Here is a 21,864-nt window from a genome sequence, read left to right on the forward strand (position 1 = left end):
GAACAGTGTATTCTTGTGTTTCTGATGGATACAACTACCTGTGGATTCCTCACCTAATGAATACTCCCATGGCGCCAGTATTCGACGGAAATCTTCTTCCTAGTCTCTGCACGTCGACGAGGATGTCACTCTAGCCCACGCGACGCCGTCTGACGTCATACAGGCAATAAGAGGTCCTCGACGACGTGCCGACGTCAGTTCCCTTTTTTCCGTGCATTCGAAACGGTTATCTTTGAGGGAGCTACTGTTACTTTAGTGGTTACAGTGTGTTTTCTGCTGCGTAGTTTTTCTCTGCGGTAACAATGTCTCAGAGAAAGTCGGGTTTCAAGCCCTGTCGAGAGTGTGGGGGCAAGATGTCAGTTACAGATCCTCACTCTGACTGTCTCTGGTGTTTGAGCTCCGATCACGACGTTGTGACTTGCGATTCATGTCAGCACATGAATCTGAAGGCCCTCAAGGAACGTGAGGCTAAACTATTCCTGGCGAAGTCGAAGAGAAAGGAAAAACATCACAAGAAGTCTTCCTCGCCAAGGTCTCATCGGCGTCATCGAGACTCCCGGCGCCGTAGAGATTCACGGCGTCATTCAAGCAAGGAGACTCGTTCGAGGTCGCCTTCGGCTCGGTGTCGGAGGACTTGGGAGGTCAGTCCAACGGTCACGCCGCATCCATCAACGCCGTTGCCCTCTCCGGCGTCACCGACTTCGCCTGGACAAGCGTCTGTGGTTGAGGTGATGCATTACACAAGGGAGAGCGGATGGGAGCAAGGGGAAAAAACCAAACCGTACTCGACTCCCACATAAACACAATCACAAAAAAGGGGAGTACGGGGTTGTTTATAAAGTAGGGGGGTCAGTAGTGTACTAATTGTGACGCTAGACCACTCGTAGTCCTCAACTAGAGGTGAAAATTGGGTGGGCTGTGTAGTGGTGTTCGGTCTGGGGGGAAGGAGAGGAGCTGGGGAAAAAAACAAGGAGCGGAAAGTTTCCTTTACGGACTAGGTGGTCTCACACACTATATAGTGTCATGCTTCATCATATGACCACCTAGCCCCACCCAGGTAGGACAGTGCCACCTGGGCGGACTCGACCTCACTGTTAAAAGAACAGGAGGGAGTGCGTAAATTAATCTTATTCCTGGAAATAGGGATCCAGCTATGCTAGGGAAATAAAAACACCTACTCAGGTACCCGGGTAACTTTAATGGGGGTCCTGTGTGGTGTGGTTAAAAAGGATGGGGAACCAGTGTGAGAGCAATGACTCACAAGGTCACCTGTCTAAAATGGGGTAGCCGACATGTTTCTGCCCTTATGGTGGAGCTATGGAGAGTCTCTGGGCATTCATCAGGGCATTGGATCCCTGTAGTGATTCCTACTTAAACACTGCGAAAATAATCACATAGGGAAGGGAGGGCCTACCTTAACCAAGAAAATATCTGGGGAGGACCCTCACAGTTGAGGCTACTAGCCTCTGGTATCCTGGAGAGGGAGCGTCCCCTTATAGTCAGACTTGCATCAAAGGTGGGCGCTCTCTGTGCGCCTATACCGACGTCTCGTTCAGGACCGCTTGGAGATGCAAGTCTGACTATAAGGGGACGCTCCCTCTCCAGGATACCAGAGGCTAGTAGCCTCAACTGTGAGGGTCCTCCCCAGATATTTTCTTGGTTAAGGTAGGCCCTCCCTTCCCTATGTGATTATTTTCGCAGTGTTTAAGTAGGAATCACTACAGGGATCCAATGCCCTGATGAATGCCCAGAGACTCTCCATAGCTCCACCATAAGGGCAGAAACATGTCGGCTACCCCATTTTAGACAGGTGACATTGTGAGTCATTGCTCTCACACTGGTTCCCCATCCTTTTTAACCACACCACACAGGACCCCCATTAAAGTTACCCGGGTACCTGAGTAGGTGTTTTTATTTCCCTAGCATAGCTGGATCCCTATTTCCAGGAATAAGATTAATTTACGCACTCCCTCCTGTTCTTTTAACAGTGAGGTCGAGTCCGCCCAGGTGGCACTGTCCTACCTGGGTGGGGCTAGGTGGTCATATGATGAAGCATGACACTATATAGTGTGTGAGACCACCTAGTCCGTAAAGGAAACTTTCCTCTCCTTGTTTTTTTCCCCAGCTCCTCTCCTTCCCCCCAGACCGAACACCACTACACAGCCCACCCAATTTTCACCTCTAGTTGAGGACTACGAGTGGTCTAGCGTCACAATTAGTACACTACTGACCCCCCTACTTTATAAACAACCCCGTACTCCCCTTTTTTGTGATTGTGTTGAGGTGATGCAGCCTCTTGTGATGTCTCCGGCGTCGCGGACGTCGAGGCCGACGTTGGGGTCGCCTTCGATCCAGGCACCTCAGTATCCGGCTTTTCCAGCCCCTGGGGCCGATAGTACAGCATTTCTGAATGCGATGTATACCATCTTTCAGCAGATGGCTCCAGGAGGTGCTCCGGCTGGTCCTTCAGGGCCTTTGGTCTTTTCATTGGGTGATCCTGCACCTCTTCGGCCGGCACCCTTTATGCCCTTTCTCCCTTTTGGGAATGTGGGCTCGGCGCCGGTGGCCGCTCCAGTGGCTTCAGAGGGACTGGCTCCGGAGGTTTCCATCCCGTCGACGTTGGGATTTCGTCCTGTGACTCCGGTGGGTCCATCGGCTCCAGGATCTCTTTGTCCTGCTCCTTTATCGGCGCCGAAGCTGCCTGGGGCGCCGGATGCGGCGTCGGATGCTTCTGGAGATCGGCGCCGATCTTCGACTTCGGCAGAGGCCATGTCGACTCCGCGGATTGAGCAGAGACTACATTCAAGGAGGCGTGCTCTCCGTCTGTTGGAAGAGCAGGAGTACCAGCGAGTCCTGGAAGAAGGAGAGGTTGAGGACTCTGGTGATGGACTGCATGGTCTGGATACGGCCAGTGGGCTGGATACTTCCCCTGAGTGGAACCTTTCATCTCCAGGGGAGTATACGGAGGAGGCTGCTACCTTTCACGCGGTGGTGAGGAAGGCGGCTAACTTTCTGGACCTGCCTTTGCCGGTGGCAGAGGCGAAGCAGAATTTATTGACGGAGGTGCTGCATCCGGCCTCTGCTGCAGTGGAGCCTCTCTTGCCGTTTAATGAGGCTTTGCTTGATCCGGTGTTGGAGGTGTGGAAGAAGCCTGTATCTTCCTCGGCAGTTCATAGGGCTGTGGCCAGGAGATATCGGGCTGCACCATCTGACCCTGGCTTTCTTTCAAGACACCCTACGCCGGAGACCTTGGTGGTGCAAGCCTCCTGTTCATCAAAATCAGCGCCTGGATCTTTCCCGACGGTGCCAGGAGACAGGGACTCCAAAAAACTGGATGCGCAATCCAAGAAAATATTTTCTTCTTGCAGTTTGGCGTTGAAGGCCACCAACGCAACTTGCATTCTGGGGAGATATGTCCATGCTCTTATGGATGATATTTCATCTTCTTTTACGGAGCTTCCCCAGGGACTCTTGGATGTTGTCTCAGACGCCCAGGCTGCTGCAACCCAGATTATCCAGTCTGGACTGGACACGACCGACTCGGTGGCTAGGGCGATGGGCACGGCTGTGGTGGCAAGGAGACAGGCCTGGCTCCGTAATTCAGGGTTTTCTGCGGATGTACAGTCAACCCTATTAGACCTCCCGTTTGATGGGGACAAACTGTTTGGAGCAAAGGCAGATTCGGCCTTGGAGCGATTTAAAGAGAGCAAGGCCACAGCCAAATCGTTAGGGCTGCAAGCTCCTTCTTCCTCTGCCTCTTCCAGGTTTTTCAGGAGGTTTCGTGGATTTGGGCGTGGCTCTTCCTCCTCTTCCTTTCGGGGGAGGTTCCAGCAAGCCGCCTCTTCTCACCCCTATAGATCATTTAGAGGGAGAGGTAGGGCCCGCACCAGAGGAGCCTCTCAACAGCACTCTGCCTCTTCCTCGTCCTCTGGAGGGGTGCAGCAGGGAAAGCAGCCTTAGGCTTCCACCATTTCCCACTCACTCCTCTCCTGTAGGGGGAAGATTACGGCATTTTCTCCACAAGTGGGAGACTATTAAAACGGACACTTGGGTTATCAGTATTGTGGAGAAAGGCTACACCCTTCCCTTTCGGGAGTTTCCGCCCCCCCTCCCGCCCGCCCATCTTATTGTTCAGAAGAACACCTCCTGTTGCTAGAACAGGAGGTTCAAGTCCTCCTTTCAAAGGGCGCGGTGGAGTTGGTTCCAGAGCAGGAAAGGGGTCAAGGTTGTTACTCAAGGTACTTCCTGATTCCCAAGAAAGATGGTCGGTTGAGACCGATCCTGGATCTGAGGATCTTGAATTGGTTCCTCAGTCAGGAAAAGTTCAAGATGCTGACCCTAGCACAGGTGCTTTTGGCGTTGAACAAAGAAGATTGGATGGTGTCTGTCGACTTGCAGGATGCTTATTTTCATATCCCGATACTCAAGTCGCACAGGAAGTATCTCCGGTTTGTGGTAGGGTCGCAGCACTATCAGTTTGCGGTCCTCCCGTTTGGTCTTACTTCAGCACCTCGAGTCTTCACGAAGGTGATGTCAGTGGTTGCGGCAGAGCTCAGAAGGAAGGGGATAGCAGTATTCCCTTACTTGGACGACTGGTTGATCAAAGCCAAGTCCCCGGAACTTGTGTCGTATCATCTGCAGTCAACAACCCAGTTGTTGTTCGACCTGGGCTTTTCGGTGAACGTGCCCAAATCTCACCTGGAGCCCTCTCAGCGCCTCCTGTTCATAGGGGCAGTACTGGATACAACATTGAATCGAGCCTTTCCTCCGCCTCAGCGGGTTCAAGATATTCAGGAATTGGTTCCAATGTTTCGAAATGGAGCGGTAGTTCCAGTCCTCAAGGTCCTTCGTGTGCTCAGTCTGTTTGCCTCCTGCATACTGTTGGTCACGCATGCTCGCTGGCACATGAGGGCTCTTCAGTGGTGCCTCCGAAGGCAGTGGTCTCAACACAAGGGAGATCTAGAAGGTGCGGTCAAGATCTCCAGAGATGCTGCTGTGGACTTGAAGTGGTGGATTGCGAGCAACAATCTTTCACAAGGAAAGCCGTTCGCGCAGTCGCCACCAGTGGCCACGGTCATAACGGATGCTTCCACTCTAGGGTGGGGAGCTCATCTGGGGGATCTGGAGATCAAAGGACTTTGGTCTCCAGAGGAACAGATGTTTCATATCAATCTGTTAGAGTTACGGGCTGTACGTCTGGCTCTCAAGGCCTTCCTCCCTTCCCTTCGTGGTCAGTCGGTACAGGTCCTGACGGACAATACTACCACGATGTGGTACATAAACAAACAGGGAGGAGTAGGGTCGTACCTTCTCTGCAGAGAAGCTCTTCGACTATGGTCCTGGGCAAAGGACCATCAGATTTGCTTGGTAGCAAATCATTTGGCCGGGGTCTTGAATGTACGTGCGGACAGTCTGTCGCCAATTCTCGGCCGACCACGAGTGGCGTCTCCACCCAGATCAAGTTCGTTTAATCTTCCAGATGTGGGGGTTTCCTCGGATAGATCTGTTTGCCACTCGGGAGAACGCGCATTGTCCGTTATTCTGCAGCCTCCAGTATCCGGTGCAGGGAGCATTGGGGGACGCGTTTCTGATAACCTGGTGCGACCAGTTGCTTTACGTGTTTCCCCCCATACCCTTGATTCCTCGAGTGTTGAGGAAGATTCGCCAAGACCGGGCCCAAGTCATCTTAATAGCTCCGGATTGGCCAAGGAGGGTGTGGTATTCCGACCTTCTCCAACTCTCGCTGTGCCCTCCGCTCCATCTCCCTCTCAGGGCAGACCTCCTCTCGCAGTCGCGGGGGCAGGTTTTACAATCCAACCTCCAGAGTCTACACCTACATGCCTGGAGATTAAACGGGGCAACCTGAGTTCCTTCTCTCTCCCGCCTGATGTAGTGGATGTTATATTAGCGGCCAGGCGACACTCCACTAAATCTATCTACGCTAATAGGTGGTCTAAATTTGTTACGTGGTGTGGGGAGAGACAGATTGATCCCTTACATGCTCATCTGTCAGATGTCTTGTCTTTTGCTCTGTCTCTAGCGCAGAAGGGTTGTGCAGTGGCTGCCATTAAGGGTTATTTGTCGGCTTTGTCAGCCTTCATTTGTCTTCCAGATCAGCCATCGTTATTTAAATCCCCTATTGTTCTCAGATTCTTGAAAGGTCTTCTAAATAAATATCCTCCAAAACCATTCGTTATGCCTCAATGGGATTTGTCCTTGGTCCTCACTTTCCTTATGGGGTCCCCTTTTGAGCCTATGCATTCTTGCCCCTTAAGGTATTTGGTTATTAAAACAGTCTTCCTGGTGGCTATAACATCTGCAAGGAGAGTGAGTGAGTTGCAAGCCTTATCGGTAAAACCCCCTTATACAACTTTTTATGTGGATATGGTGGTGTTGAGGACCAAGGCTGCTTTCCTCCCGAAGGTTGTTTCACCCTTCCATTTGGCCCAGACAATTACTTTGTCCACGTTCTATCCTCCGCCTCATCCTTCAAAGGAGGAAGAGAGACTACATTGCTTGGACCCAAAGAGGGCGTTAAGCTTCTTCATTGATAGAACGATGGATTTCAGGCTGGAGGATCAGCTGTTCATCGGATACGTGGGCAAGAGGAGAGGAAAGGCAGTCCACAAGAGAACACTCTCCAGGTGGGTTGTTCTTTGCATTAAAATCTGTTACTCTTTGGCAAAGAAGGATCCTCCTGATGGCATTAGAGCTCATTCCACCAGAGCTAAGTCGGCCACTTCGGCCTTGGCCAGAGGTGTTCCTGTGGTCGACATCTGCAAGGCCGCAACTTGGTCGTCCCTTCACACTTTTGCGAAACATTACTGTTTGGACTCTGAGGTCAGAAGGGACGGCCATTTTGCACGGTCAGTGCTGCAGGATTTTTTGGTTTGACCATTTCGGCACCCACCACCGGGAGTGGTACTGCTTTGGGACTCTATTCATTAGGTGAGGAATCCACAGGTAGTTGTATCCATCAGAAGAACGAGTTACTTACCTTCGGTAACGACTTTTCTGGTGGATACATTAGCTACCTGTGGATTCCTCACGGTCCCACCCGCCTCCCCGTTGCCTTTCTGGTCTTACCAAGTAATCCTTGAGTGCGCTCCTCTTGGTCTTCAGGATTGCAATAGATGATGTATATATGGACACTTGTATATATTTATATGTATATATTTTTGGGTATATACATGATTTACATATATTTGTTGGTTAAAAAACAAAAAAAAAAGAGAGTTATATTAAATCTACAACCATTTTATTGCAATGTTGTGTATTTTACAATGTTATGGGATGTTGCCTTGCACTTTCATTGCATTGGGTTGTTGTTCTCATGCACGTAAAAAATTGTTGGTACTGACGTCGGCACGTCGTCGAGGACCTCTTATTGCCTGTATGACGTCAGACGGCGTCTCGTGGGCTAGAGTGACGTCCTCGTCGACGTGCAGAGACTAGGAAGAAGATTTCCGTCGAATGCTGGCGCCATGGGAGTATTCATTAGGTGAGGAATCCACAGGTAGCTAATGTATCCACCAGAAAAGTTGTTACCGAAGGTAAGTAACTCGTTCATCAGTATCATTTGGGAGGCAGTACACTGCACCATTAAGCTCCCAGTCCCTCTAAATATTTTATATCCTGTGTTTAGGCTAGAATCCTCGCGATCCCAATATTGGTGGTTTTAGAGTCATTCTCATAATTTTCCATTTTTGTTTCGATGTTAGAAACAGAGGTGACCATAGACTCCTCAACTTGTCAGCTTCGCTGGATGTCATGGTCTTTAATGACTGTTTGACACTATGGTGGTCATTTTGACATTGGCGGTCTTTTACAGAGACTGCCAATATCGCTCCTGCCAAATGGCTGCCAGTGTTGGCAGTCTTCAGACCGCCAAATTATGGCTGCTTCCTGCTATCCACCACTATTAGGTGGAGAAGCAGCCAGCAGTCATACTGACGGTCGGCGGTCTAGTAGAGGTTGCTCCACCGCCACGTCACCACTGCACCGCCCGCTGTGGGGGAGCAAGTGCCATGGACCCCGTTCCCTCCCGGACGACCAACGCGACCACCAGGTAAGGTGATCAACCGACAGGGGAGGGGGGTGTTGAGTATTGTGTGTGTGAATGGGGGGGGTGTTTGTGTGAATGGAGGGGTTGGGGGGTGTTTGTGTGTTTGTGTGCATGTGTATGCAAGTGCATGTGTGCTTGTGTGAATGCGTGTATGCAGGGGCAGGGGGGTGTCGTGGCCGTGTGTGCATGTGTGTGTGTGAATGAGTGTGCATGTATTTGTGATGTGTGCCTTCGTGGATGTACGGGGTGGGGGGTTCGGAATTTGGTGGAGGGGGAGTCACTGCTTGGGAGGGATGGGGGCTTCTGATAGGGTGGAGGGAGGGTCCTACATGGTGCCGGGGGGGTTAGAGGAGTCCTGCAGTGGTGACAGGAATGAGTTTTCCTGTCACAAGTATTATCACCGCTAGGGATTCCGTAGCGGGGCTGCAGCCAAGGAATACCTGGCGGTAAGGATGCTTAAAATACCGCAGGCGGTGTTAGGTAGCCCGCCAGGATGAAGGTGGTCTCCCTTCGGCCAGGCGGTCCTACCCCCAGGCGGTACAGGCAGTGAACTGGCTGCAATGCAGGCAGTTCACTTCACTTGTCATAATTTGGCGGTCTTGCACCGGCAAGCTGTTGGCGGTCTGGCCACCATCACCGTCATAATGCCCCCTATTTCTTCTTTCTTTTTTTTGTTTTGCAATTCTTTATTTATGAGTCATGAGAAGCCTACTACAAAGCCATACAACGGGGTAAGCAATCCCACTGATATATGAACAGTGAAAAACATCTAAAAAAAAAAAAGGAAACATCCTTATAGGAATAAAGGAATACAGTGCCGTTTATAATTATAATTGCGATCTTAGTACCATGTATAACGGTAGGGTCCATCTTAGTTTAACCGCTTGGTTTTCCAACTACGGTCCTAGAAGGACAGTTATAAAGATGATTCACGTGAGGAGGGAGCCTATTGGGGAAGCGGTGGGTATTCCCCCAGCCGCCAAGCTATCCACAGGTCAGGACCTGCAGCAGGACAATAGGAAAGGGTAAGAAAAATGAGGCAAAGATGCAGCAACGGGAGATGTCTAGGTAGAGACTCTGGTCAGTGATAGGACTCCAATCCTCAGATTAGAAGGTGAGAAAGGCTACGTGTAGCGAATGGATATAGATAGAGGAACACTGCAAGTTTGGGAGCGTGGGGGGGGAGATAAACAAGAATGGGTGGTATGCAACAAAGTGGAATAAACAGGTTTGGAAACGAGTGGAAAGGGAGAAAAAGGTGCTTTGTGAGAAAGGGATACAAAGGGAAACCTAGAAGAAGAATAGAGAAGGGGGACCAGTCATATCAGTAGTAACATACACAGGCAATGGTGGAGAAGCTAAAAATAATGATGATGGAAAGGAACGTAGCAAGATAAGGAACTGTAATATCACGAAAGAGAATAATAAGAACCAGATCAGCAAGAATAACAGAAATGATAATACTAACAACACGAACAACAACACTGATGGAGGGGGAGTATGGGGGACTAAGGAGGGAGAGGGAATATGAGGGGGAAGAGGGAGTTGAGGTATGACAATAATTACTATGTTCAAGTGTAGTGTAGCAATTTAGTACAGTAGTATAATAGTGGTTCACGCAGGAGGAAGGTGAGGCATAGGAAGAAGGTGGGCATCAGGAGAAAAAAGGGGTGGGGAACTGTACGGTCTGGGTGTGGAGGTGGGAGAGGGGTCGGGGAGCACGGTCCGGCAAAGCAGAAAGTAAGGGAGGGGTAGGTGTGTTCAAATTTGAAGGTTGTGGTTATATCCATTATCGGGGAGTTGTACGGGCAATCAGGTGTCCGGGGTAGCCGGGAAAGGGGCCCAAGTCTGAAGGAATACCTCTGTCTTGTCTTGTAGGCTGTAAATAAGTCACTTGTGGGAGGCAGCTTGGTACATGGCTGACAGCCACTCATCATGGGTGGTGGGGGTTGGTGCTGCGCACCATTGTCTAAGGATAGAGAGTTTGGCTGTTTGCTAACGCTGTATGAAAAAGGCATAGTTGGGGGTGAGAGAGACCGTGAATATCACCTGTGTCATGCAGGAGGAGGAGGGGATGGGTAAGAGAGGGCGGTAATGGCCAGACTTCTTGTAGCGTGTTCCCCACTGCCTTCCAGTAAGGTTGGATGGTCGGACAATCGTTGAGTTTATGTAACAAGTCGCAGCGGGGTGGGGACAACGCCAGCAGGTTGCATGGGGCAGTAGCTCCGCAGCCCTAAGTTTCTGGGGCATCCAGTACCGTTCATGTAGTGTTTTGAAGAGACAGAATTTCAGGTGAGTCTCTGTTTTACTTATTTCTCCTTCTAAAAGTGCCCTGCCTTCCTCCGTAAGGCTAGGAATATGTGCTTTCTCGAACAACGCGGTCAGTTTATCGTGATCTTCTTCTGTTTCGGGAGGGTGTAAGGCCTGATAGAATCGTCCGAACGCGTTGGCAGGAGCCTGGGGATGGGTGAGAATCGTGTCATCAATGTCCCGAATGGCTGGTATGACCAGCGCTGGTTCCCGCTGGCGAAGTGGGGCAGCCAGTAGTCGGACTGCCTTTTCCCGTGTTCATAGTGTCGTCCTTTCATCAGCTGCAACGCATATTCCACCTGAGAGGTATAGAGAGCATTCAGTTCCATTTTGGCCTTTTCGAGATGATGGCGAACAGGGGGCAGGGGGTTGCGGTGTATTCACGGGTGCACGTTCCTATTCGTTATTCTAGAGCTTGCTGGTGGGAACGTCCCGAGCGTTGCCAATGGCAGCGTCTCTCATGAGCTGCCGCCTTATCGTTGATTTCGAAGCAGCCCATAAGGTCTGTGGAGAAAAGACCGAACGTTTATTTTTGGCCAAATAATTAGCGATGTGAGCCAAGTCTTTCTTTCCCTTGTGGTGTGCGATATCGTGGGGAATTCACATGTCATGGCTTGCGTCCAGGGGTAGCTAAGACCAGATCCAGTGCCAGTAGCACCGTGGAGTGGTCCGATAGCGCAGCCATCAATATGTGGGACTCCTTGATCAGTGGGACCGGACTATGAGTAGCAAGGAAGTTATCTAGTCTAGATTGTGTACCATGGACTGGTAAAACATAGGTGTATTCACGATCAAGCTGGTAGGAGAGACGCCAGTGATCCACCAGTCCCTGGTCCGAACGTATGTCCCCAAGGAGCGCTCTTTCTGCATTGTTACCCACGTCCAGACTGCCTGTGCATGCAAGTACTGCATCACATGCCAGATTCCAGTCACCGCCAAGAAGATATTGCGAGGCCCCAATCTCTGTTAGAAGGCGATTAAGAGAGAGGAAGAAGAGATGTTTGGAGCCCGTAGTGGCATCTATAGAACCAACACAGATTGTATGAGCACCCGTTCCAAATTTGGTGAAAACATACCATCCTTCCGGATTGGTCCATGTCTTAAGTACCTTGAATTGTAAGGACCGGCGGATGAAAATCGCCACCCTGCATTTTCTCCCGGAACGGGGTTTTCCGGTCCGTGCCGGCGTGGTCCCACTATAGAGCACTCGACCCACCCAGTCACTGCATAGTTTCTATGATTCCTGTGGGGAAAGGTGCATTTCTTGCAAGAGGACAATGTCTGCACATTTGGATTGTAGGTAGGTCAGAACTTTCTTTCTCTTGATGAAGTGTGTCAGACCATGAACATTCCGGGATAGGACCGTTAGTGGAAGGGAAGATGCCATTTTAGGGTCAGGCGCGTTAGGTCGCTATGAATGGTGATTTCCCCCGCTATACCAATGCAGCTAGGAGTGGTGTGCACCGTGGCAAAGTCAATGCACAGGGGAGCTCTAGTGGGGGGGAGCGGGGACCCCTGGCCGGTTAAGGAAAGGGGCAGACCAGATAAAGAGTGGAGAAAGAGGTGGAGAGCAGAAAGAGTACGATGATAAGAGTGTAAAGAGTAGAATAGAGAGGGAGAAGTAAGGGGCCTTGAAAGAAAGAGAAGAAGGGGAACAGAGGAGGAGAGGAGAATTATAACTGTTGTACGTGGCAATGGACCTGGGGTAGTTTGGAAATCAAGGTAAGTACCTCGCAAATTCTAAGACCTGTTGAACTGCGGGTCAAACCTGCTTAGTCTGCAAGCCAGGCATGTGCACGGGGAGGGGAGGCCCGCGAATGCTGCGAGGGCGTATCAAAGCGAGTCTCTACAGCTGGAGTTATGAAGGGGGGATGTATGAGGAGGTGTGAGGAGGGGAGGGAAGAGGGGACGGTCGCCGTGAAAAAAAGGGGGGCCAGCAATCATCTGACGGTAGGCCAGGAGGGACAGGGTGGGAAAAGTTAGATGATAAGGGCGTCCTTGGGGATCTCCTTGCTTCTGGACCGTTGCAGGAATATAGGGACTGTCCGAGGAGGTGGCTTTGGAGATAATGATGCAGTTACGTCAGAAGAGCACTCCTGATATCGGTGTTCCCCTGCCAAGGGCCATGAGCACTGGTACTGCCAGTAGCGCTAGTGGCACTGACATTGGATTCAATATCTCTGCGTCAGCTACAGCATTAGCTTTTCTCTCTACTCCACAGCTTGGGCTCTTGCTGAAGGAGGATATATAACAATAGTTGCAACACTCATAAGGGTCACAATAGCTCTAACTGGGAAGAGGGCTATGAGGGGCTTTGCCATGTTACAACAGCCATGTTGTCCCTGAGGTAGTGTATCAACGCATGGATATAGAGAAGTTGTTGGGGAGTTATCTTTGCCCAAGGTCTTGTGCTTATGAAGTAAAATTACACTTGGTGCCCTGTGGTCAAGCTGACCCCAGAGAGAGGCAGCATAATACAGTATAGGGAGCCCCTAAGCACTTGTAGTGGTAGAGCCTTAAGTGTCAAGCAAATCCGAAGCAGCAGTGCAACATCATCACAAGTATTATACATCCTTTGTAAAACATTAATTGCGTACACATCTACCCTAAGAACAGGTTCAAAACTGTAATGCAATCAGATAAACAGTAGACTAAATTGTGAAAGTCTCTCTGTTTGTCTACCATGTATACAGGAGCAAGAACAATAACAACAACAATATCCATGTCAGAATCAATATCAATATCATCCAGTAGAAAGGTGCAGGATACTTAGCCATCCGATGAGTACGCATTCCTAGCGTCCATGCAAGGAACCTCAGCTGTTGCAATAGTTTGTCAGTGTGTGCGTCAGTCAAACAACTGGAGGTGGCGGTTTCAAGGGAGAACAGGACTTATCTCTACTCAGGTCTTGGGTGAGAGCAATCACGGCTTGAAGGGCATGATCTCTGCCATCCTGGGATCTCTGTGGGAGATCACATGTCCTGCCTCTTTTCTGCTTTTCAGGATTGGCGTCATGTCTGTTAGAGTCTGAGTACGAGGAAGACCCCTCCGAAATAAAAAGGTTTGACTGTGAATGTGTGGATGTATGGTCCTTGGGTTGTGTGGCGAGGGCATCCAAAAAATGACATGGATCTGCTGGATCGAATAAGTCTCTGCCTCTGCCCTCCTACGTGATCCACATGCGAGCAGGTCCAAAGAGGCAAAATTTGATATTCATGTCTCTTAGTTGTGGTCGGAGGGCCAGAAATGATTTCCGCTTCTCATTGGTTTCGCGTGAGAAGTCTGCGGCCACGCAGATTTAATTCCCATCCATAGTGTACGGACCATGTGCTCTGGTCGCCGTAATAACCTGGCGTGCTTGTTCATGACAGAGGAAGCATGCGATGATGGGGCGAGGCATTCCCGAATCACCTTTGTGGAGGGGACCAATTCTGTGGGCCCGTTGGAACTCTAGTGTCAGGGAGAAGGCAAGGCCTGTGAGCTCAGGTGGGAGTTCCCTGAGATAGGCTCTGACATCTGTGCCCTTCTTGCGTCCCGGAATGCCAAAAAAGTGAACATTGTCCCTCCAGCTCCTGTCTTACAGGTCCGTAAGTTTAGCACAAAGGAATTGTAATTCTGAATCTTGCTCCGGTAGCACTGCCGGTTGGCCTTCAACATCTGTGAGGCGATGGTTCTCGGTTTGTGACCTTATCATGGAAGCTGGAAATGTCCGATCGAATTAGAGGCTGTAGAGAGGTCAGTGGATCTTCGAGTCCATGGCTTCCAAGCGGCGGCCCACTGCTGCGATTTCCTGGAGAATGCGCTCCATGGCAGTGTCCGTGCGTGCATCAGTAAAGGGGGCCGTGGAGCTGGGAGCCGTGGGGGCTGCAAGTGAGGCCATGGGTCGAGGAAGGGAGATAGCTTCTGAAAACAGTAGTTGGATCATGTTTACCCACCGCCTTCCCGTTGGGCATCGACGAGTGGGGGCAGGGGGGCGGACTGTCTCCAGGGCACTACCCCGATAACATGCAATGGAGCAGCGTGGTGCCGGGCCTTCTCATGGCACCACTTAGAAGTGTGGGTCCAGGGGTCGTACCCCAATCCGTAGGGTCACCTTCCACGCCCTAGGATGTAGAGCAGATCTCCAAGGGAAGCGTGTTCTCTTACATAACAGACTGCACATGTCTCCTTCGGAGATTTCTCTCACCTCTCCACGTTTTGTGCCTAGCTGCAGCTTATGGTATTCGTCTTGCGTAACAGTAGGGGGTGGAGAGGTAAGTAAGGGCTTGTGCCACCAAGGATCCTGTCCCTGGAGATTAAGGTAAAGTGCTCCCCTTTAGGGAAAGGTGAACAACGGTCACAGAGCAGCTGAGGAGAGGGCGGTCCAAGTCGCCCAACGACCACACCCGGGTATTTATCTTCTCCTGGTCCGTTTGTTGTCAGCAGGTTGGGGGTGGTGGGTCACATCCCCACCTTGAAGGGCGACAATGCAGCCTTCATTAAGGACTCCACATGTCTCTTCTCTGGCCCCTGGGTCCCACTGTAGGGATGTGCTGTCATCAGGGCAGGGGGCTAGTTGTACTGAGGGTGGGGGGCAGACCACTGACAATTCCTGGGCTCCTCCTGTCCACAAGTAGGAGCGGGCTGATAGTGCCGTCCCGACACCAGCTAATGCTGCATCCATGCCCCTCTAACCTTGGGGAGTAATGGTACTGTATACCAATATTCAAGAGTCCCAGGTTGGGGGCCCAGCAGTGTGTCTCTCCCTGCACTCTCAACCCTGTCCGTTGGCCACTCTGTTGATCAAAGGGGGGAGTGGAGTGGAGGGGAGGTAACAAGGAAGGAATTGTGTCTCGAAGTGCTGGTATAAAATGGCGACTGCATGCAGGGCCGCACCCTCAGGCCTCCTGACCACGCATGCAGTTGCAGTCTAATTCGAGCCTGAGGATCACCGTGGGGCGATAGGCCTCAAAGCTCGCTGGGTTCCCGGGCCATCCCTGGCTTCAGAGTAGGCGCTGGCACGGTCTGGCCACTCAGCGAGACAGGCAAGAGAAGGGAGAGCCCTCTCTCTGGTTCGCTGTCCCCGCAATCCTCCCCCGGCACAGTCCAGCGTGTGGCGCATGAGCTTCAGGTGGACATTCTTATTGTGGGCAGACCACACCCTTATTTCTTCTTTCCACTTATTCTGTGACTGAAGTAACTCCAAAAGTCTTTCATGTTCTTTTCCAATGCGGTTACCTTCCCCCTTCTGTCAGCCTTGTGGTGGTCTTCAGGGCCTTTAATATACACAAGATAAAGACCTCCCTTTGTGAGAGTCCCACTTCATCCTTCTCTGCAAGAGTGGTATCTTCCGCTCTTTCTTCCCCTTGTTTGCATGGTTTCACATTGAAAAAGTCCTTCAGTGTAAACATTGTCTACTGTCTTTAGGACTCATTGTGACCTTTATTGATGCCCATTAGTCAGCTCTGTATGTGTGTATGCCCCTAAGTCTTGATTTTCTGGCAGCAGGCCTCTCACCCAGCTCCAATATGTTGAACTTGCAGCTGTCTCCACAGCAGCTCTTCTGCTATTTCACCTTTTCGCTACTGTATCGTGTGCCACCGGAAACTACCACAGCCCCTCGTTTGACGAGGGGATTCAAAACTCCCCCTTCTACTACCTTTGCTTTTCTTCTTTCAAATTCTTTCATCCGAGACAGCACAGGTGTCGCCATGTTGCATGCTTCGGGGTGGATGCCTCGCTACTCTAGTGATCTCGGTAAAAAGAAAAATGGTGACTGACCATTGCCTCAGAGAATGATGTACTTGCCCTCCACATTGGTTGGACCATCAACTGTTCTTCTCACCATGGTGGTGGTGATGCTGACTTTCAGAAGCTGTTTCAGTAATTGTAGAAACAAAGAATGGTGAAATCGTTGTAAAATACTTAAAGATAAGCATGTAAACATACTTATTTTAATTATTTAATTATGTTTCTTTATGGACAGGGATTCTGCAGGAAAAGGCAAGTGTTTATGTGGCATGCAAATAACTGCTGAAAGTATTATATTTTGTACAGACTTTACCAATGTTTTTTTTTATACTGTTAACCCTTTCAGGTTGGAACTGTTTGATGAATTCTCACTTGGTAGTCTAATTCATGTAATGCCCAGTGCTTTCCGCAATTTGGAAAAGATATGCGAAAGGTGGTTAGTCAACTGAGAAACATGTTCACAACTCCTGTCAATACATATTGTCTTTTCATTTGATCATATAACGTAGGTTGATTAATGGAGATGTGCATATCACTGTGGAGTTAAATAATAATGTTCTGTCCAAATGAAATGACAGCACTTTAATGTACGTTTCTATTGGCTGCGTTGCATTGGATCATCTAATGCAAATTGCAAATGCCTTTTACAAAACATGCAGTAAATCCTCACCCTCATATCTTGTAAACTAAAGGAACTGACCAAATAAAAGCAAAAAGAGTAAGTTTGAGATTCTAAATTCCTTTTGGTTCAGATCAAGATGTTTTTGATCCTAGTATAAGAAATCTTAACTTGGATGGCCATGATTAACATAAGTATTTTTACTCATCCTTGTATTTGTAGGTGGATTGGAATTGTTGTTCTCTATTCGATACACAAAGGGCATTTTGACTGCGCCGGGGGAACATTGCTACAAAGTTACCTTATTGGCCTCATTGGTCTTCTGGCTGCCATTATTTGTGTTATATCTGCCACTGTGTACATCAGCATGCAAGGTATGTAATGTCCCAATATGTAGTTAGTGGCTTTCTGTATTGTTTGAAGTAAGATGTCGATAAGTCTATAACTGAGAACATGAGATGTTGTGCTATGCATTGTGGAAGGTGATGTAATACTTCACATTTGTTCAAATTATTATTATTATTTATTTTTACGTGAAAAATGTTTTTCCCTCTTTGTAAGAAAACAAGCAATGAAAGGCACGGGTGTCAACACTGTTCAATTTGGTGCAGAATATTAATCAAAAGTACACAATATTTCCACTTTTAGGACCCACGCTGGTGAGTTGACTGCAACATAGTATTCACATACAACAAATATGCTTCAGAGAGCACCTAATTGCATATATCCATTATGAAAAGGGAAGAATTGCATTCTTCATTTGGTTTGACCAAGCTGGCACTCTGGTTTTTAAGTCTTAAGGAATAGTTGTGTCTTACTCAGAAGAGCCTTAGGTGCCACAGATATAACCAACATGTAAACTGTGCCATTTCTATGGACTCGACAAAGCAGATTTTCAACAGCCCAAAATAGCTTTTTTTCTTTCTCCTATTCTGACCACAAGCGATCCATTGAGTTGTAGTATTTCCAAATTCATGTCCTCTGGAAAACAACATTGATTGGCATGTAGATAGTTAGCATCACCAACATTATAAGCACTCATGTATGTCAAGTTGCTGCTTGACTCAAGACACTTGACAATGCCTTCTCCTTACAATACTGTGAAGCGACAAACACTCAAGGACCGTATTCAGAGGGTCCTGCAGAACATGATGATTTTGGAAATACCAGACGAGTAAAGAGGGAAAGAGATTTACTCGATCTAGGGCACAGCCATAATTCCAGTAGACAATTCCGGTGCAAAAGAAAAGTTTCATCATCAAACAGCCATCCAAGATTAAAACTCCTCAGTAACTATCCTGATTTATTCTTCTGGGAGAGTTTCTTTTTTCACATGCTCAAGTAGATGCATATTTACATATTAATATTGCTCTTCATTACTACCGTTCCTAAGGTTCACCATACGAGGGGTGCATGTTCGTAGAAATCTTTGCCCCCATGGTGTGGTTATTGCACAAGAAGGGTGTCCAAGGGCCTCTTTCCCCAGATGACTGACTTGTTCACTGTCCCGCACATTAACAACCAAGGCAGGATACTATTGGAGCAATGATTCATGGCCAATGTGAAAAATATGCACACTTGACTATTACATAGGTAAATCATTTTATTTTTGTAGTAGAACACTTGCACCAGGAGTGAAATATTTATGAGAAGATAATTATTCGAATGCAGTTTGAATCCTAAAGTTCTCATGTGTATTATACTAAAAAAGTGATTATGATTTTTAGGTTTTTAGCGTTCCAAATCATGTCCATTTACCATAGGTCTATTTTACACAAGCACCCCTAGAAAACTGGTAATGCAAAATGAAGCACCCAGTTATAGATTATTAAATATTTCTGGACATTATATTGTGGCTGGGTCCTCAGGCATCCTGTAGTGTGTATGTTTTCTTAGTGTTGCTGTGGGGTGTTTGTTGGTGATAGCAGTTTCAATTCTGGTTAGGTTGTATTTCGGCTTTCTACTAGTAATGAAACTATTGGTTGTAAGACAGTGTGGGTAATTATATTACTGTTATTTTGCTTCGCTTTATTAACAGAGAATAACATTTACATGATGACAGTGCAATACACAAGAAAATTGTACAGATTTCAAATCTTTGTAGGCAACCAGGGACTACGAGATCCAGGAAATGTTAATGTCAATATGGGGTATCAACTACTAGTGCTCGATGCTGAGGAAGTGGGCTTTAAGGGCAGACTTAACACAGGATGCAAATATGGTGTGTCAATTATCCAAGGACTTAAATCTGGATGGGCTGAATGATGATTTGGACTCAAATTAAGTTGTGACTGGCAGAGCAGTAGGCCTGGCAAAGCATAGCCTTAACTATTAGCATCAAGGTGATGTGCAGTGGATAGAGCATCTGCTGCCTTTAAGAACAGGGAGAGAAGTATTAACAAGGCCCTAGTTTTTATTATTATTTTTTAAGGATCCATGCTATTGACAAGGAGAAATGTGGAGATGTATAAGTGAGGGGTTTGAAGAGTCTATGGGCCTGATTACGACTTCGGCGGAGGGGATTACTCCGTCCCAAATGTGACGGATAACCCGCCTCCCGAATTACGAGTCCATTATATCCTATGGAACTCGTAATACAGCAGGCGGGATATGGGGAGAGGGGCCAACTAAATGCTCAAGATGCAAGTTGAAGTTAATGCGTTAGTGTTGAAGGGGTATGAGCATAAGTATGTAATGCAGAAAGAATTAGATGTGGATAAAGTGGAGGGGAAGAGGGTGGCAAATTGATGATTTGGATTTTGGGGACCTTAGAGTTACTAATGACTGGAGTAGTTAGTGATTCTTAAGTGATTTAATGATAGAAAGGAAATGATTTATGTGTCTTCAACCTACTGGTGTATACGTTTTAAAGCTACCTTTCTACACATGAAGGCAGCAGGAAAACTGGCAGAGGTATTCCATGTCACATCTTGACCGGTCGTCTCCTTTTTATCCCTTTCACATATCGACATTTAGGGGCAATATCATGGTACAATGAAATGTGCAGCCTGCGGAAAAGAAGGCACTCCACCACGAGTGGCAGCCTAGTCATACATACATGAATTTTTATCTTTCAGTGGATCTGTTGGCCTAGAGTAAATGTCCCAACTTCCCTTTCCTGTGTCCTAACCACATTGCTTTGTGAGAACTGTAGAAACATAATTTTTTATTATTAGCATTTGTTTCTTTTTCTAAAGCTATTGTCTCTTTTTAAACCTGAAGAGATAGTAACTCGCCCCTTACTATGCAGCACTGCTATCGTCTTGACAGAATCATTTGTAACATTCCAAGTATGTGTATCAGTTATATAAGTTGAGCCTTGACTTCAAAAAGGATGATTTTTATGAGTTGAAGGGAGGCTTGACATCTCGGACATTGGCCCATGGGTTCAGGAAGGGCAGCAGTCACTTCCACCCATTGATCTGGTAGTGACATTCGCTGTACACCTCAGTGCTCTTCAGGGCGCAAAGGGGCCCCTTCTTCTATTGCGCACTTTTCAACCTCCCTCTTCCATCTACTGTGAGGTGGTCCTCCAGGGAATCGCCAGTGCCTAGCTGTGTCTCTGCCAGAGAGTACTAGAGCTAAATATAGAAACCTGTTGCAAACTCTCCTGACTTATAAACCCAGCAGGCATGTCTGCATTGTCAACAAAGCCCTCCGATTCCGTGACCACACCAGATCTCCCTGGTCTTGAACCCAAAATTAGCTCAGCGCTGTACAGTTCCACACCATGGGAATAAAGCCTTCTTCCACAAGACTGCAGCGTGGGCAACTCGTATTGTCTGTGTGCAACATTAAATCCGGTCTGCGGAGTGTGAGGTATGCATCATGCAAGTAATTAAACTTGGTGTATTTTTCTGCCATGCATTTTGTGGCGATCAAAACAGGTAAGGGTGCTGCATGATTCTCTACATGTTCTCACTAAAGCTACAGTTGGTACAATTTCTTATCCATCTTTCCACTACCAGACCAAAGCTCAGCCACAAGAACTAATCTCAGCAATTTTTTCATAGAAGACGTCCCAGATTGCCCCTCAGGTGTACTCTTCAAAATCACATTTTTAATATCCTTCCCAAAGGCCCACTCGTTTGCCACTTTTCTACATCATATTTCCTCCCACTTCAGTTCGCTTTCCACCTCAAAAAAAGCTCCAACACTAGATTAGGTAGACCTGTTAGTAGGCAAACCATTCAAAACCCATTTTTCACAAACAACAAAGTCAGTGACATCCGCTTCCTCCCATTCTGGTTCACTGACACAACTGAAGAAACCTAGCTAGTCAGATAGCCATTACACATTTCTTTCCTGTAATAACATAAAGAAGCTCAAGAGAGCCAGTTAGGGGCGTAGCCTGGTCAGTAAGATTGGCGGTGGGAGGGTGTGAGCTTCAGATTTTCCAACATTCATAAGGGCATATAATGTTAAATTACTTTATATGAGAAGCAGGGCACATGAGAAGGGATAAAGAAGCAGTGGAAAGGGAAATGGTACTAAGTGAGAGAAAACACAATATTTTGTAAAATTACCAACATTTTTACAGACTTTTAAAACAGAGAGGGAGACAGTGTGCGTTTGTGTCTGTGTTTGTAAACATTATTGAAGTCCGACAGATACCTCACCGTACCCGACTGAAAGCACCGCTATCCAACACTTTTATCAGACATTTAATTTTTTAATGGGGTGTAACATCCCAAACACCCCAGTTCCCCTGAAGGTACGTCCCTGGAACTCCTGTAAGTGTGGAAAAAAAGCTTAGCTATCCAAGCAGTTGAATTTCAACTACCACCATAAGAAAAGCAGCAACCAAAGGTTTTTGATCAGGTCTCTGTTCAAACTGACTGCCGCAATTGCAGTTTCTGAAATGGTCAGTGGTTCAGAAGCATACTAACAACTCTTTGAGTCACAGCATAAGTCTCTTTCTGTGACATTCTAGGTTTGTGAAGCACAAACTCCAGGCATTCCTTTTTTCCAGCTTTTATTTTTACAAAATGGCCCAATACCATACATGCTAGCACTACTTGTAATTTCCTCACACAAATGGATTTTAGTGTAGGAGCAGTAGAAATGTAAATTATAATGTAATAAAATGTCCTCGGTTGGTCTTCCTCAAGTGAACTCTGAACCCTTTCTCAACAGTTTC

The 21,864-nt window shown here is 47.9% G+C and overlaps 1 protein-coding gene across 1 annotated transcript in view; it reads left to right on the forward strand.

Annotated features, from left to right (window-relative positions):
- Positions 1 to 21,864, forward strand: part of DAGLB (diacylglycerol lipase beta) — a 154,740-nt gene that overhangs the window by 14,629 nt on the left and 118,247 nt on the right. The window contains exon 2 of the mRNA XM_069210317.1: positions 16,947 to 17,098. Within this exon, the coding sequence (XP_069066418.1) occupies positions 16,947 to 17,098 (152 nt within the window). The remainder of the gene's footprint in view (positions 1 to 16,946; positions 17,099 to 21,864) is intronic.

This window comes from Pleurodeles waltl, chromosome 10 (genome assembly GCF_031143425.1).
Source record: "Pleurodeles waltl isolate 20211129_DDA chromosome 10, aPleWal1.hap1.20221129, whole genome shotgun sequence".
Taxonomy (NCBI): domain Eukaryota; kingdom Metazoa; phylum Chordata; class Amphibia; order Caudata; family Salamandridae; genus Pleurodeles; species Pleurodeles waltl.